The sequence below is a fragment of the Sinocyclocheilus grahami genome, unplaced genomic scaffold, assembly GCF_001515645.1.
Source record: "Sinocyclocheilus grahami isolate Dianchi unplaced genomic scaffold, SAMN03320097.WGS_v1.1 scaffold519.1, whole genome shotgun sequence".
NCBI lineage: Eukaryota > Metazoa > Chordata > Actinopteri > Cypriniformes > Cyprinidae > Sinocyclocheilus > Sinocyclocheilus grahami.
Window position 1 is genome coordinate 243,411 of NW_015505698.1, and position 16,805 is coordinate 260,215.

Genomic DNA, 16,805 nt, shown 5'->3' on the forward strand with positions numbered 1-16,805 from the left:
CTTATTGTAAAGTGTTACCAAAGAGTCAAATACAAAGGCTAATTCTTATGTTCAGGATGCCTTCCGGCTCAACTTACCTCTCTTTGTGGTGCCTTTGCAGGTGCCTTACGAAATTAGATGTTGTCCCACAGGTTTCTGCAATAGTTTTGTTGCAAAATTTGCAGTTGGCCTTGTGTTTCTTCTTCTTCCGTGCCCCGTCGAAGAATTCTCTGTGGTTTGTAAAACCATACAGTATGTCATGTGACAAGATCAGCTTCATCCTTTCTCGTAACAAAATTGAAAGCTAAGCCAAGATGGAGAAACAGCTGATCATAGCTGTACAAGGATAACCATTTTTTAAAATAAATTTAGTAGCAGAGCTACTGCAAGGGATTTTTAGTGCTGGAAATCCATTTATCCTTTGCTGAAACTTCCGCGTCTTCATGGAGAGCGCAGGTCATAGTTGCTTAGCAACGGCAGACGCCACGGGAGCGCAAGCATAGAGCGCAGGCTACAACAGAGGGCTTTGGAAAGAAGGAGAAAGCGGCGCGCCTAGCGTTTTCCATGCGTTTTCAGGCGCGACATGCAAATGGTTTTGTTTTGAAGGAGAAAAAAAGCATATTGCTGGACTCGGTCGAGACCAACGAGAACATTTGGCGAGTCCAATGACCAAGTCCGAGACAAGTCCGAGTGTTACTGAAACCACGCCTTCTTTCTTTGCGTGCACATTTGGGCGCATTATGCAAATATTTCCACATAGTGAGGTAGGTATGTGGGGGCGTGTTAGAACCAGCCGTTTTAGGGGGGTGGGGCTGACTCTTAACTTTGATAAAGAATATCTCTTTGGTTTTGAGGCTTTAGTCTTTGCAACTTCAGGGATCTTATCTATTCACAATCAGCTTGTAACACTCCAAAGAAAAAGGAAAACTTGAAATCGCATCATATGACCCCTTTAAAGTTATTAAAATCTATCCAATGTATACATAGTTATGCAGAGAGTAAAAGTAATGTGTGTGTTTGTGTGTGTATACATTTATAAGATACACTCTCTCTATATATGTATTTGCACATGCTAGACATTGGTAGGAAATGGGACTACTGATGTAAACGTATTGCATTTTATATGTACAATAAGCAGAATAATTGCAACATAAAAAGGTGAAAATGTGGAGATATGGTTAGAAAGCATGAAGCTTGCGTTGTAAGAATACCAGTCTGTCAGTCAAATCCGAAGCAAGATGCAACCCATAGCAGCATGTTATGGCAAGGACATCTGATGGCAGATAAAAGTAAATAGTAAATGAACGAGTGATCGTTACAAAAGTGTGCATCAAAAACAAATACTGAACACAGAAGCTCAAACGTGTGTGTTCAAACCTCGCTGGTTCTCGCGCGTTACGCACATTTTTTCTTCTTTTAGTTTTAATGGTGGCTGAATACGCACATTTGAGCAGTACTTTTGCTTTTACTTTTGCTTTTTAATAATCGACAAATATACTCGAAAGTGAATACTGCCACCTACCGCATGTCACCGGCATGACAGCTGACATAAAATAAAGAGAGTCGATACCGATCAGTTAAAAAAATGCTCCTTGAAGACTGGCTTGGGGCCCTAGTAATGTATTCATGTGGTGGCAAAGCTGAACCAGGGGATTGGATAATACATAATACATGTAGTTTATAATCATCGGAAATATGCCTAGTCAGCACAAACTGAACAAAACTAGATTGCTAAATCCCTTACAACATGCAGATGACAAACACCTATTTCTATTTGTCATTCTGTGTAGCTGTTGCAGTCACTTTCCTCATCTGTGTAAAATACTTTTTTTTGTTGTTTTGCAAATACCACATGTTAATTCATTATTAAAAATTGCATTTGCTTTTATGTAGTAACAAAATCAGTAACATTGTCATTGGAAACAGAGCAGATGGGAAATTAAAGTGCAGGCTATCTTTAATGCCGACCATTTCTGCTTATCTAATATGATTCACCTTTGAATCTTATTATGTTAAATTCCCTTTTCACGTAATGTTTCCATATTTCTGTCAGGCCCTGGATTTATAGAATCTTTCATTACTTTTTGATATGGAATGTGTAAGTCTGGAGAGTCTCTTAAATATAGATGAGCGTTTTATTCCGCAATTTGCACTTGAAAGTTGCCCGCAGAGAGTGGGGCTGCCGGTGTGTCTGCTCTTGCGATAGGAAACTGGGAAATTGGAAAATTGCAAATAAGATGTAAATATATATAATGGTTGGTTTTGGATGATGTCTGCTGTTAAATTGTATCTCTTTCTCAGGTGTCTCTCCTTCTCCTCTCATCTCTGCCTCAATAACTCACCTTTGAAAACTCTTTGAACACTATGTGTATTTTTAAACATTACATACATGTTTTAGCCCTTGTTCATTAAACCCAGGATTTTAAGCGTAAATGGTTTATTGAATATATTACATGTTTCTTAAGTAATTATTTTAAAAATCCAATTTTCACAGGACGAAGTCCAATCATTTCTATAGGAGTCCACACAGTTGTGAATTTAGTGTGAGGACGAAATATTTCCCCACACAGATTTCACAACGAGTTTGGTTTGGTTTTGATCGTCAAGTAAGCATTCACTGGTAGTGATGAAATAAACCAGCTCCCAGACATACTTGTCACTTTTAATAATGGTACACCGTAGTGTCATAAAACATGCATGAACATAAACGCATCAATAGCAGGACTTTTAAAGTTTATTTATATGTAGAAATACAGACTCAAACGAGACACTCGTTCCAATACAGAAGTGACACGAGAGGAGCTTCCTAAAGAGATACGAGTGTTGTCATGGTGTAATACACGAGTCTTCTGTCTACACGAGGATGAATGGTTTCAGGAACAGGCCCCTTCGGAGCGGGAAGTAGAGCTTCAGGGCCTTTTGTCCGCGGAGAGCTGCAGTGGATTGCGTTTAACTCGTCTGATGTGTGTCTCCACTGGAGATGTCTTCTATAGATTGCTTCAAATCCATGTTGTTAAGCGAGTCACAGCCTTTTCTGAGGCGTTAAGTGAGGTGGTGAAGCTTTGATTCGGTCGTAGTGACGTGGATCGGCGGTCCCATCGGAGCGCTGCCATACATCCCAGACCGGTGAGCGTAATGTGGAGATGTTGCCATGGAGACGCCGCTGCGGTCGTGATGGAGAGAGAGTGAGGTGGATTATTTCCAGAGCTGCTCGCAGCCGCTCTGATGCACGTATACTCACCGCGTCTGTTCCTTCGACACGTTCCCTCATCACGCCTAACGGGAACAAATCTAGATTAATCACATTTTGCCTGATCTTTTCAAATACACTTTTTGTACAGTGCAGACATACTCTAGTGTTTAAACAACCCAGTCCAACCAGAGACCTGCACACTAGAGACAGCTTGATATAAAATTTTAATGGAGAGATATAGGGGGAAATCAGTTATGAGTGTCTGGGAAGAGTCGGGTCAAGTTGGGAATACAGCAAATTGTATTCCAAATTGTGAAATTGTCATTGGTCCACAGATGTCCATTCCAGAGTCTGTTGTTGCAGAAGTTCTCATCTAATTGGACATCACAGTCTTTTCATTTATGTGCATCCTGATTGAAATCGGTGAATTTGCAGCATGAACTCCAGATTAAGTTTCTTAAGGCATCTTCTTAGAAGCGGCATCATTGTAAAATGTCTGTCCATCCTAACGGTGAAAAATGCTCTGCAAAGTGACAGTCTTAGCCAATAATTTTGAAAATATTTCATGTTTAATACACAGTTATGCACAGTGGAATTCTGGGACTAATCATAATAGGCATGTCCACTATTTTCATTACAACTTGACGGGAGTTTAGCGCTCTAAATGAAGCACTCGGTTACATTCATTTGCACTTTTCGTTTTTGAAATAATAACATTACAGAGCTAGAATGACAGTGAAAATACAAAGAAATTAAAATAAAAAAACAGACACATAAGTACAGTAAATAATACTTGAGGGTAGAGGTCGACCGATATGGGTTTTTCTCTGGCTGATGCCGATGCCGATACTTAGAAATCGGGGCAGCCGATGGCCGATATGTGATGCCGATTTTTTGGCCGATATGTTTGGCCAATTTTCTTTTTCCCCCTTCATCTCATAGAAGAGAGTTTGAGTAAATGTTTATAGCAGGTCATAAGATAGTAATAGTAGTAGTAATAGTAGGCTAATTCATAGTAATAATAATGCATGGCTCAAAACTTAAGCACCTTTTCAAAACAGTTCTGAAGCATGCTTTTTTTTATGTTTGCTGACAGACACCAGTGTTTCCCACAGGCTTGCAAATGCATTCTCTGCCAGCAGGAGGCGCTTTTGGAGCGGGAGAAATATTGAGGTTTCCCCGGGAACGGCTGTAATCAAATAAGCGCTACTTTATCAGGCATTACAGGAAAGATGAAATGAAAATGACATTGAAGCTTTTTATGAAGACGGTCAAACTTGCAGTGCTCAATTTATTCAAGGAAGTATAAGCTTTTTGGAAAATCTATTTGTGGCGGTCAGTTTTGATATTGTGACGAGCCGCCACAAATAACTCAATGTATGGGAAACACTAGACACTGCTATAAGTAAGATGGCCATAGTGATAACAAAAATGAAAGAGTTCACTCAAATTACACAGCCTGCAGTACACGAGCAATGACAGTTAATGTGCACGTTATAGTCAGCCCAGAAGTTTCATCTGAATTGCACGTGTTTCTACTTTCACATGCAAATGACTTGTTGCACTTATGAATATGATAAGCACGGTCGGCATCAATTCTAGTAGGGTAAAACATAATTATGCTTTCGAAACTCTGTTTTTCCCTGCCATCGTTAGAAGATGTGTGTGAACAAGGCGTGAGTGTAAGCTGCCTATAAATCGGCCTAATTTGCAGTACAATCGGCCGATGCAGATTCATTTTAAAATGCCAAAAATCGGCCCGATTAATCGGCTGGCCGATCAATCGGTCGTCCTCTACTTGAGGGTAATTTAAAAGGAACATACAAATAAACCAGGGCAGCAAATTATCACATAGAATAACGCATCTTCAATTTAAAACAATAATTTTAAAACTTGGGCTATTTTACTCCAATAGGTAACAGTATGTATTCTAGCCCCATTTATCCCTTCAGTGCTGAGTTCTAAACAAACAATGTTATGAAAAGAGAACAGCCAGAATCTTTTAAGGTCCACGTCAGGTGTAAACAATTGCTGTAAAATAGTTATTTTAGCAGCAGTAAAGCCAGACATTAACAGTCTTCTCTGAACTAATGTAAACTTATGAGAAGAATCATCATTTAATAACATAAGACAAGGATCAAGATCAAAATGCAACTTTGTGATGTTTTTTAGCACTTGAACTACATGTTTCATTTGCACATTTTTTTGGTGCTTTCTCTTGAGTAAATGCATTCTGTATCTGTCTGTGTGTTGCCTCACTAGTTTTAGTGAACACATCCTGTTTGCTCACACGTTCCCCTATATGCTGAGTGCTGATGAAAATAATGCCGTAACAATTATTAAATTAAATATGAGGTTTGTCACACTTTATAGTAGGTGTCTTTACTTTGTATTTACATAAAAAATAATGATTAGTTACTTGGTATGGGTAGGTTTAAGGGAGGGTTAAGGTTTAGGGTAGGGATGACATTGTAATTATAGATGTATCTACAGAAATTAAATACAGATGTAATTATTGGAAGGTATTTTTAAATACATTATCAATACAATGTAAAAACATGTATGTACACAATACGTGCATTGTATCATATGATTAATTTAAATGTAAGTTAAAGACACTTGTAACAAGGACACCTTAAAATAAAGTGTAACCAATATTAACTAATTAATTGCAAATTGCAAAAACTAATTAATTTTCTGAAATTAATCGCAACCTAACATTATAGTTTTTAAATACTTTTGTATTGCAATAAATACAGTATATTTTTATATTTGTTTAATGGCATTTTTTAATGACTGAAGGTGAGTATCACTGCTACCAATGCTAATGATGTCTCTAGGAAACTGCCCCCCCCTAATATTTAGTTATTGACTATAATGTAGCCTTTCAACATTTCAGTATAATTGAGAGCTATCAATTTGAACATTAATAAAAAATTAAACAGCTACTTTTGCCCTTTAGCAAGTAGGAAATATATAGAAATTGAATTCAGTTATCAAACTCTAAATTCTAAATTGAATATAGAAAAATCCTTAAAGGTGGGGTACGTATTTTTTCAGTCGGACCGAGTACCAAAACAAACTTGTAGCCAATCAGCAGTAAGGGGCGTGTCTACTCATGATGTGGAGGAGAGAGCACTCAGTGCACAGGACAGACATTAGCCGAGCGATGACGGAAAGATAGAGATGGCGGTTAAATACAAGAGGAAAACGTCTGCGGAACAAAAGAAGGCTTACGATGAGGCAAGAAGTAGGACCCGTGTAAATATCGGATCATCTTTCCTAGCGCTGGAGAGAACTCGAGGAGCGGGAAGGCCTGCGATCGGACGCCAAGGTTGCTTTGTTTCTTCTTGATAGGTGAGTAACAGCGTGTCTAACGTACACCGGATGCGATCTGTTGCACCGCGCCGCAACAGCTAATGTCTGTCCACACTGAATGCGACAAGGCGATCATTTGAAATTTTTAGAACGTAAATAGAACGCAGCAGCAGCTTTCTGTCGGGGATTTGTTGTGTCGCGCCACATCCAGTGTACACAGCATCACTGATTATAATGAGTTAGCTCTATAATATTTTGTCGTGCCGCTCGCGTCCGGTGTAGACACAGTGTAACATTGGTTTTGCGTTGTTTCACAGAACTAATCGTTGCCTGGGTTGCGTACGTACGTGTGGGGCGGTACCCTTTTGGGGTAGGGGCGTGTTTGTTTTGGTGATTTGAAATATCAACTTCCCCTGCCTTTAGAAAGAAATCACTTACCCCACCTTTAAAGCTACAAAAGTGATTGATTTTCTCTTTTTTCTTTTGTTCTTTGAATAACAGACGTCACAGCAGCTGGGATATTAGGTTATTTGACTGCTATTACTTTAAGAGCTGCCGTTGCTGAAGGTGTCGCGGATCTGACATGCATAATCGTAGTTTCATTCATGTTTTAATATGAAATGATACAGCCTACAGTGCATGCAATGGAAGAGCACGTGTTACAAGCACAATATAACGGCAGACTGGACAGAAAGATTCATTTTTACTGACATATGGCCTGACAACACCTCATCTGACCGCAGTCAGATTAAACTGGAAAAATTAACCGTCTGCATTAATGCACTCATTTTGACAGCACTAGTTATGTTGTAATGCTTATATTCAAAACAGTACAATAAATCATCAAACACCTTAGCTTTGGGGATTTAAGACAAGTTGGAGGTTATCTTAGTAAAAAAAAAAAAAAAAAAGTTATTTACCATGTTTTTAAGACAATTTCTTTGAGAATTTAAAATCTTCTTAAAATCTTAAAACCGAAGATATGAATATTTTTTACAATTGTTTTGATCATGCAAAATGTTTGTTACTAAAGAAAATAGCAGTTAAGAATTCTATTCTTGACCATGTTTCTGTAATCCGGCTCCTTGGACAAATTAAATTTCACCGTGGGTGACAGTAATAGGTTCTAAAAAACCAATGACTTGTCATTTGTTGCTTGTCTCTGTTGGGGCTGATTAAGATCTCATGCCTGTTTAGAACATAATGAAGGCTGAAAAAAACATCTCATTCTGAAATGTATCATCTCAACCACATTTACACATCAGGACTTGCTCAGTATGAAGCGACATGATGAATAACACTGTAAACTACACACAGAGCTTTGCCAGTTACTGTATAATGAAGACCATTCACATGTAGACATCTTAAAGATGTTGTACAGAGTGTAAAATGGTCGTTAAATCTTTATTTCTATTATTATTTCTATTTTGTTAGAGCAAAACGGTACAATAAAACCGCTTTAAAGAGAAATTGTCAAATATATCAATTAGTGCTGTCAAACGATTAATCGCGATTAATCGCATCCAAAATAAGAGTTTTTGTTTACATATTATATGCATGTGTACTGTGTATATTTGTTGTCTATATAAAGACACACACATACAGCATATATTTTGAAAATATTTACATGTATATATTTATATTCATATAAATTATATCATATATAAATATATTTAATATATAAACGTAACATATTTTTCTTAAATATATGCATGCATGTGTGTATGTATATAATGTGTGTCAAAATAAATATACACAGTGCACACACATATGTAAACAAAAACCTTTATTTTGGATGCGATTATTCGCGATTAATCGTTTGACAGCACTAAAATAGACAAGTAATTATTCAAATACAAAGTCTGAATGACTGACGTGCTGATGTAAAATCACAAGCAATTTGCATAACAAAGTTACAGTACATCTCGTTATCTTCCAGCATAGCAAATGACAACTGGAAAAGACAAACTGAAGTCATTATTTTATTGATTTATTTGAGGTGTGGATCTAGGCATGTTGAATCTGAGATGTGTGTGTGAATTGTGGCTGTGTGGTTTGTTTTTCGCAGGGTCAGCCTGTGGGTCAGTGTGACTTCAACAGACGTCTGCTGTGTATCGAGAAGGAGATCATCTCCCCGCGATTCGAGAAAATGAGGCTAGGCCAGATTGATAAATCCAAGGAGCCCTTCAGCGTCAGGAACAAGCCTTTCTTCGACATCCACGTTGCGCGCAAGGTATTTATCTGTAAACGTCCGTGGCCGTGTGTTGTGAAAGGACATGTAAATGCCACTTAAAGTCCAGGTAAATGACTTGAAAACATATCATTTGCAATGTTTATTCACATTAGTAACCTCTTTAAACTAGCAACTACTATCTACACATCTCCTGCAGTTCTCCACTGCTACAGTCACTTTGAAAAACTGTATTCTCTGTGAAGCTGCTTTCGATCCATTTGTGAGGTAAAACGCACTGTAGAAGTGCAAAGGTCTCTCTCTCTGATGCTCTTTCAGAAGTTATCTGAAACTTTGAAGGTTGCAGCTCAGGAAACACAAAAGAAACGAATGAATCGAGCGTCTGTAAAACATGAAAACAGTTGTCTGGTTATTCCACAGGCTGTATGTTTAAGTGCAAGTTTGTGTGCAGCTCAGGAACGAGGGCTAGTCAGTGATCACAGTCTATATCCAACGTGCTGAAGATGATAATTACACCAAGCATTAGTCTGGTTAGTGTTTTCACCATAGACAGACAGTTCAAGGTTCCAAACAATTGACAGATATATTCTAGATATCGACTGCTTATTCTATATTGTGCCCATTTCTGTTCATTAAAATGGACATCCTTGTATTTAGACCGACAGTTCTTGGTCTGGTTCTGTGTGTAGTCCGTAAGGAGTCTAGTTTTGTTGACGGTCTTAGGGGATCGGTTATCGATCGGGGTCTGGTCTTAACTTCAGCTCTAATTGGCGTAGCTGTGGCTTCAAAAACTATTGAACATTTCTAGCCTCATTTCCCAGGAGAAAAGATTCAGCTCATTTAACACACACACGTCTGTCCCCAATACTAGGGCACATTGCTAATGGGCGATAAATTATTATTGATATTTGTTGAAAAAAATTAATCTGCAACGTCAATAATAAAGTTTTGAGTAACTTTTCATATTTACATCTAGAAGCTCAGGTGTGTGCGGTTAAAGAAGTTTGCATGTTCTGCGTGTTTCTGTGTGAATGAGCGACACAGTTTTGTTTACTACACACATGACCGCTGTCTAACTATATGAGGACATGAACACATGAAACGTCATCTCCGGAGCTGCCCTGAGAGTCATTTCATCAGATAGAGGAAAAACTATCATGATAGCATATACAAACTTCACTGCAAACTACCAAAATAAAAGTTTGGTTTATATTTGAAGACAGAAATATATTACTATTGTACAGTAAAAATGTACTTCTCAGAGTAACAAAAATAATTATATTTCAAGGAATATAGTATAACCAAGGTATTTTTCATCCGTATTTTAATTCAGACAGTATACAAGTTTTGTTTTGCATCACTTTATTTGACAAAAATTGTAAAAATGGAATATGTTGTAAATTAATCTTTTCATTTAATTACATTTTAAAATATTAATTGCATTGTATGTTTTATGAACTCATTTCTTTAGACTCCATTTTTACAAATTTATAAATTTGTATTAAAGGGGTCATCGGATACAAAATTCACTTTTACATGTTGTTTCAACATATTTGTGTGTTGGCAGTGTGTGTACATATCCACCCTAAATCCGCCCAGTGCTTTTTTAAAAATCCACAATAATAATGACCACTTTCTCAGATCAGGCTGTTCTGAGATTCTTGGCAGAGTGACGTAGTTCTGCACAGGCCCCTCCCACAACTATTGACTGACACGGCCGTTTTAACGCAGACCACGCTAAAGTTTACAGCCTCGGAGAACTGCGCGTGGTCAGCAGAGCTCATTAGCATTTAAAGGGACACGCACTGAAACTAGCTGTTTTTGACAGGGTAAAAAGGGTGATGTTTTACACTACCATTGAAAAATTGTAACCAAAGTATGTTATAGACTTTTCATGAAGACCCTAAAGAATGATACAGTATCAACTTGTCAACTGATGACAAGTAAAAATGGAATATGTTGTAAATGAATCTTTTCATTTAATTACATTTAAAAATATTAATTGCATTGTACGTTTTATGAACTCATTTCGTTAGACTCCATTTTTGATTATAAATTTGTATTAAAGGGGTCATCGGATACAAAATTCACTTTTACATGTTGTTTGAACATATTTGTGTGTTGGCAGTGTGTGTACATATCCACCCTAAATCCGCCCAGTGCTTTTTTTAAAATCCCCAATAATAATGACCACTTTCTCAGATCAGGCTGTTCTGAGATTCTTGGCAGAGTGACGTAGTTCTGCACAGGCCCCTCCCACAACTATTGACTGACACGGCCGTTTTAACGCAGACCCGCCCTGAGTGAGCTGTCAACAGTCCGCCATTGTTTCACCGCCGGAGCAGGGACATAGACAAGAATGTCTCCTAAGCGATTGAGGGGTTTTGTTTTTGGATGTAATAATGAACATAGCAGACACTGATCTGAAGACACAGTGGATTACGTTTGTTTTTGAAGGGATTGTGCCCCCGATCTACCCAAATGCATTTACGTTCCTTCGTGATCCAGCCTCACCTCCAGAAGAAATGAGTGTAAGGGTTTTTTATGAATCTTTGCAAATCGCCTTTCCTAATAATGTACTAGTTAGCAAGTTCCACGCTAAAGTTTACAGCCTCGGAGAACTGCGCGTGGTCAGCAGAGCTCATTAGCATTTAAAGGGACACGCACTGAAACTAGCTGTTTTTGACAGGGTAAAAAGGGTGATGTTTTACACTACCATTGAAAAATTGTAACCAAAGTATGTTATAGACTTTTCATGAAGACCCTAAAGAATGATACAGTATCAACTTGTCAACTGATGACCCCTTTAAATTATAAACCAGAATTCAGAAAAAATAAACAGAAAACTTTTGTGGAGGGTATAGATAGACAGACAAGACAATACATTTTTCCTGCTCTCATACAAAAGACCCTTACAGTTCAATATCAGCAACATCAGCCAATGAGCTGTGCTCTTCTGCTCCATGTCCATGAACGATAAGTGGGATCATTTTATGTGAAATTAACATGCTCGATGGTTTCTGAGAAATTTCCAGCAAGAAGAGGTTCACCCCATGTCCTCCGTAGCCACTTCATAAACGCATTTGATTCTCTGTTCATTGTTCACCATGAATAAGTCTGTTTTCCTCTAGTCTGGTTCCTCTGTTCCCTGAACCTCCAAGCTTGTGTGTGTGTGTGCGTGCGTGTGTGTGTGTGCGTGCGTGTGTGTGCACGTGTGTGTGTCTCGGCTTTGTCTTGTTCGGGGTCTGATCTGAACAAGAAGTCTTTGAGAATGAAGTCATAATGACAAGCTGTTGAGAACTGAGAGGGTGTCATTGTTGAGGTCTCCAGCCATCCGATGTGCAGACAGGAAGTGGAAAATAGAGGAGCGGAGAAAGATTCCCATCAGTAATCGGTAGAGAATGACATCTCAACTGCAGACTACAATCAGGATCAAAGAGCTATTGTCTAGGAGTTCATTCAGTCTCTCACGATTCCATCAGATATGAATCCTGCCTCCACCAGCTATCATGTGCGGCCGTGTCACTTCTTGTCTTCATCCCTATTGAAAATCCTTCAGCGGCCTCCTCAGCGTTAGGACTGACTCACAAAACATGAACTGGCCAGTGATATGCAGGACACGTTTCATTTATGGCGATATCTAGGTCATAAATGGCAGCTTGTGAATGATAATCAGCTGTGGTCAGTGTGATATAAAGATATGGTGAACGTATGAAATGCACATAGCTTTTTTAAAAGCGTGAGAGGCCAATTTAAACAGAGTTCAGATGAAAATGGCTCAGACAAAATGAAAAAATTTATAAATAACGAAAAAGGTACTAATGAAAGAAAACAAAATACACAAAAGGAAAAAAAATGAGTGAAAGAAAACAAATAACCAAAAGAAGGAACTGCGTGATTGAAAGTATAAATAAAACCAAAACAAACAAAAAATGATTAAATAAAAAAAAAAGAGTGGAATTTGAACAGAAATGCAAACTGCTGTGCATTTATTTGTGCATTCAGTTACAGATAATATAAAGATATGGTGAACGTATGAAATGCACATAGCTTTTTTAAAAGCGTGAGAGGCCAATTTAAACAGAGTTCAGATGAAAATGGCTCAGACAAAATGAAAAAATTAATAAATAACGAAAAAGGTACTAATGAAAGAAAACAAAATACACAAAAGGAAAAAAAATGAGTGAAAGAAAACAAATAACCAAAAGAAGGAACTGCGTGATTGAAAGTATAAATAAAACCAAAACAAACAAAAAATGATTAAATAAAAAAAAAAGAGTGGAATTTGAACAGAAATGCAAACTGCTGTGCATTTATTTGTGCATTCAGTTACAGATACAAAATGGCATGTTTGTTTGCTAATTATTTGTGCATTAGTGAATTGATTTGTGGTGTTTATCATATATTCATATCATGTAGGTGAATACAAATGCGTGCCTTTGTGTGGTTTTGACATTTTTCCGCCATTGTGTTCGTTGCATTAAAGCCCAGGCAGCACAAACAATGTTTTTCATTAAAATGCCATTTATTACAAAAAAACTCATCTGCGAGTTAGTCATAAATATCCAGTCACTAATTGAGTTATAATTACATGCATCATGTCACCATAAACTGGCCTGTCAATCATCCTGTCAGCATTAACATTCTGATACTTCTCAATTCATTTTCTCTATCCTTCTTACATTATTATTATTATTCAGATAATATACTGTTCTTCCTTCCTTCCGACATTATCCACAACCATTAAACTTATGTGACATTTAAAAACAATTCAAAGCGGAAGAAGCACCATCGCTGTCACTCCCCAGTCTGCTTCATCTCACTAGACTAGAGCATCCGGGTATCTCTGCTTTACTGTTTCCAGAGGATGGTTAGTATGCAGGGTGTGTTTGTTTTGAATGCAGCTCATGAAGATAGCGCAATAGAAAGATTTCAGAAAAGAGAAAGAACCGAAAATGCAAATAAATGAGCAAGACATAATAATAAAAGATTGCAAATGACTAAAAGAAAGACTGAAATGAGAGAAAGAATGCAGGAATGAGAGCAAAAATCTAAATGATTAAAGGAAAGAAAGGTCAGCGAGACAAACAGAATAGATCCGACCTCGAAAAGGATTCAAGTATGAAAACCAAAACAATATGACACAATGAAAGAGAATGACAGAAAAAAAGTTTGAATGAAAGAAGAAAAATTGGAAAAGAAAAAGATATTAGAGGAAGAGAAATGGACGAGTAAAAAAAATGAATGAGAGAACAAGGCATACAGGAAGTACAGATGAATGAAAGAGATAACAGAATAAAAAGAACAATCTCAAATAAAGAGTGAGTGAACAAACTAAAAAGAATGAAAGAGAACAAAAGAACGACAGAGGCTCATCTCTGAGGTTTCGACACGAACAACCTGTTCCTCAGCGTTTTAGACTCTTCCCAAACGCGACTTTGAAAGGGTTTAACGGGAGTTAATGATCTCATTATGTCCTCATTAAACGGGGTTGGATATGGAAACTAGCCACTTCTCTGAACAGACTGAATTCTGCAGGTCGAGGCTCGTATGGAGAGGGCTGCTGCTCCGCAGAGCTTTGAGGGTGAGCTGTATTAGGCATGAAAGATGCTGTTTGCAGCAGACTGCCTGACTGACTGGAATTTTAATTCGGCATCCACGGCTCTTTCAGCAGCAGCGCAGATGTGTTTCTGAGAGATTAAATGAGAAAATAAGGCAGCTAATGTGGAGTGGAGGGTCGTGCTTCATGAGAGGCATGGAAAGGAAATCTCTGTTAAGACTCTGCCGCTGTAGCCCCGTGTGCCGCGCTAATATAACACAGTCCCTGTGGATCGTGGGGAAGGTCACGTTCAGGCCATGTTCAGCTGAGGACAGATTGTCGCTAATGAAAGAAGTCGCTGAGTCTTTCTATTGAGCAGTGTTCAGTTCAGCAGGATATCTGGGCGGGAGACCTTGTCCGAGTCGTGTAGCGAACATTGACGGCAGAGATCCGTTTAAACGCAAACAGGCTCAAGGTCTTGAAACATTTATTTGAAAATAATTCATTTAACGCAGCTGCTCTATAGACGGGGCCGCACTAATGAAAACCCTCTCGCTCAAACTCGCTCTGTTGTTTGAGATATGCATTTCTGATTTCTGTACACTTCGCTATAATAATGCGTTGATGACATATGACATTGGTCGCTATTTCTCAAGGATGTTCCGCAAAGTCAAAGTGAAATCAAAACTGACCTTGTTTACTTTCTTATGTGTTTCTAGAGTTATTGTTGATTCATCAGTGCACGTTATTTAAATTATTAAAATTGTCTCTGTATCTTTAATTAAATGTGTAATTGCTTGCTTCACCTCTGAAACCACTTTTTTTTTTGTCTCTACTCCGCTATTTACTATTAACTAGTATTGGCTGTTTATTAGTAATTATAAAGCACATATTAATACCTTATTCTGCATCATATTCTGCATCCCTTATTCGTAACCAATACCTAAACATGCAGTGGTGGCCAAAATTATTAGAACACTAGTATTTTCACCAGCTAAAAATGGTTTTAAGTCAGTTAACTGATATTTCCTACTGATACACGACAGCAAACGATAGAAATGACTGACTTAAAACCATTTTTAGCTGGTGAAAATACTAAAAATACAGTAACTTACTATCAATAAGCAAATTAGGAGTTTGAGGCAAAACCAAATATGTTCCCAAATCTACAGTGTTACTAATTTTTCTCATTGAATTACCAGTTCCTCTGGGAAATATATCATATTATGGAAGCAAAATGGGTTGCAAGTGACATTTCATGTAAACTTAAATTATTCATGAGTATTTAAACGGCCATTTTACCAAAAAAAAGAAAATTGTCATCGGTTAGTCAACTTCATGTTGTTCCAAACACATATGACTTTGGCTCATCTTCAAAACAAAAAAGAACATATTTTTGATGAAACCTGAGAGTTTTCTCTCCATTCACCCAAAACTTTGACATTTCAAAAGTTCATTAAGAGATCATAAACAGCCTTTTTATATAATGAACAGACTAGGCTTCCCCCCCCCCCATATAAACATGGATCAGTGCACATGCATATAGCAAATAAAAAATGAAGTTCAAACGTAATTGCTTGACATCCAAAATCAGACCTGATTGGTTCTTGCGGAAGCTCAAAGTGCTTGTGTGACACGCAAAAACAAACCTTATTGTTTTAAGCTTCCATTCGCCGTATTTGATGTGCTCTGTTGGCTTGCTGCGATAGTCGGTGTTGACGGTGTGAAGCCGCAACACTGGTTACATCACTTGCCCACCGCGGCACCACCCCACACCAACATTTAGATTTTTTATAGTAATAAAAATAATTTAGTTCAGTAACGACAGATCAGCAGCAGGAGTCAGATTTCATTTGTCATGTGAGTCGATCTGACTCACAAGAAGAGTGAGGTGAGACAGACAAGACAATGGCGGAAGATTTTGTTTTTAAACGAAGTGAAAAAGCACCTATTTTAAAAATATTTGGGATTTTGTAAAGCCTGCTGGCTTTTGCCGTTTATCTAAGGTGATTTTGGAAGTTTTTTTTTTTTAAACAATCATTTCTTATTTATTTGGTTCCACCGTGTTTGCTGATATGTTTTTTTTTTATATATATATATTTAAATTTTGTGGCCTACAGCATAGTGTATTTTTATTCGTTTTGTTAATAAATTAAACATTCTAAATTTAATATAAGTGAGTTTGTCGTGCGGTTTTGTTGTTGTCCATTCAATCAATTGGCGCTGAATTGACGCTAATTCGAAAGTGACAGTAAAGTGCGCACAGACATTTACAAGCTATGTAAGAGGCCGTTTACACGACAACGTTTTCAGCCAAAAATGGGAAACTTTTTATGCGTTTTTCCTGTTCGTTTACACGACAACAGCGTTTTGGGGACTGAAAACACATATTTTTGTAAATGGGTTTCAAAGGGCAAGTTTTCGAAAATGCTACCGTTATAGTTTCCGTGTAAACACCCAATACGGGAATATTTGAAAACCGTGACGTCATGTGCGTACGTAGTACGTGTTCGGTATGTAGACATGCGCAGTATGTGTCGATTTTAAAGGCACGCGCGAACAAACATACACAACAATGGCAGAGT

At 37.7% G+C, this 16,805-nt stretch overlaps 1 protein-coding gene across 2 annotated transcripts in view; it reads left to right on the forward strand.

The window, feature by feature from the left end:
- rngtt (RNA guanylyltransferase and 5'-phosphatase) overlaps positions 1 to 16,805 on the forward strand; it is a 132,771-nt gene that overhangs the window by 63,862 nt on the left and 52,104 nt on the right. For both annotated transcript variants that reach the window (XM_016237588.1, XM_016237587.1), the window contains exon 11: positions 8,559 to 8,723. In XM_016237588.1, coding sequence (XP_016093074.1) covers positions 8,559 to 8,723 — 165 coding nt within the window. The remainder of the gene's footprint in view (positions 1 to 8,558; positions 8,724 to 16,805) is intronic.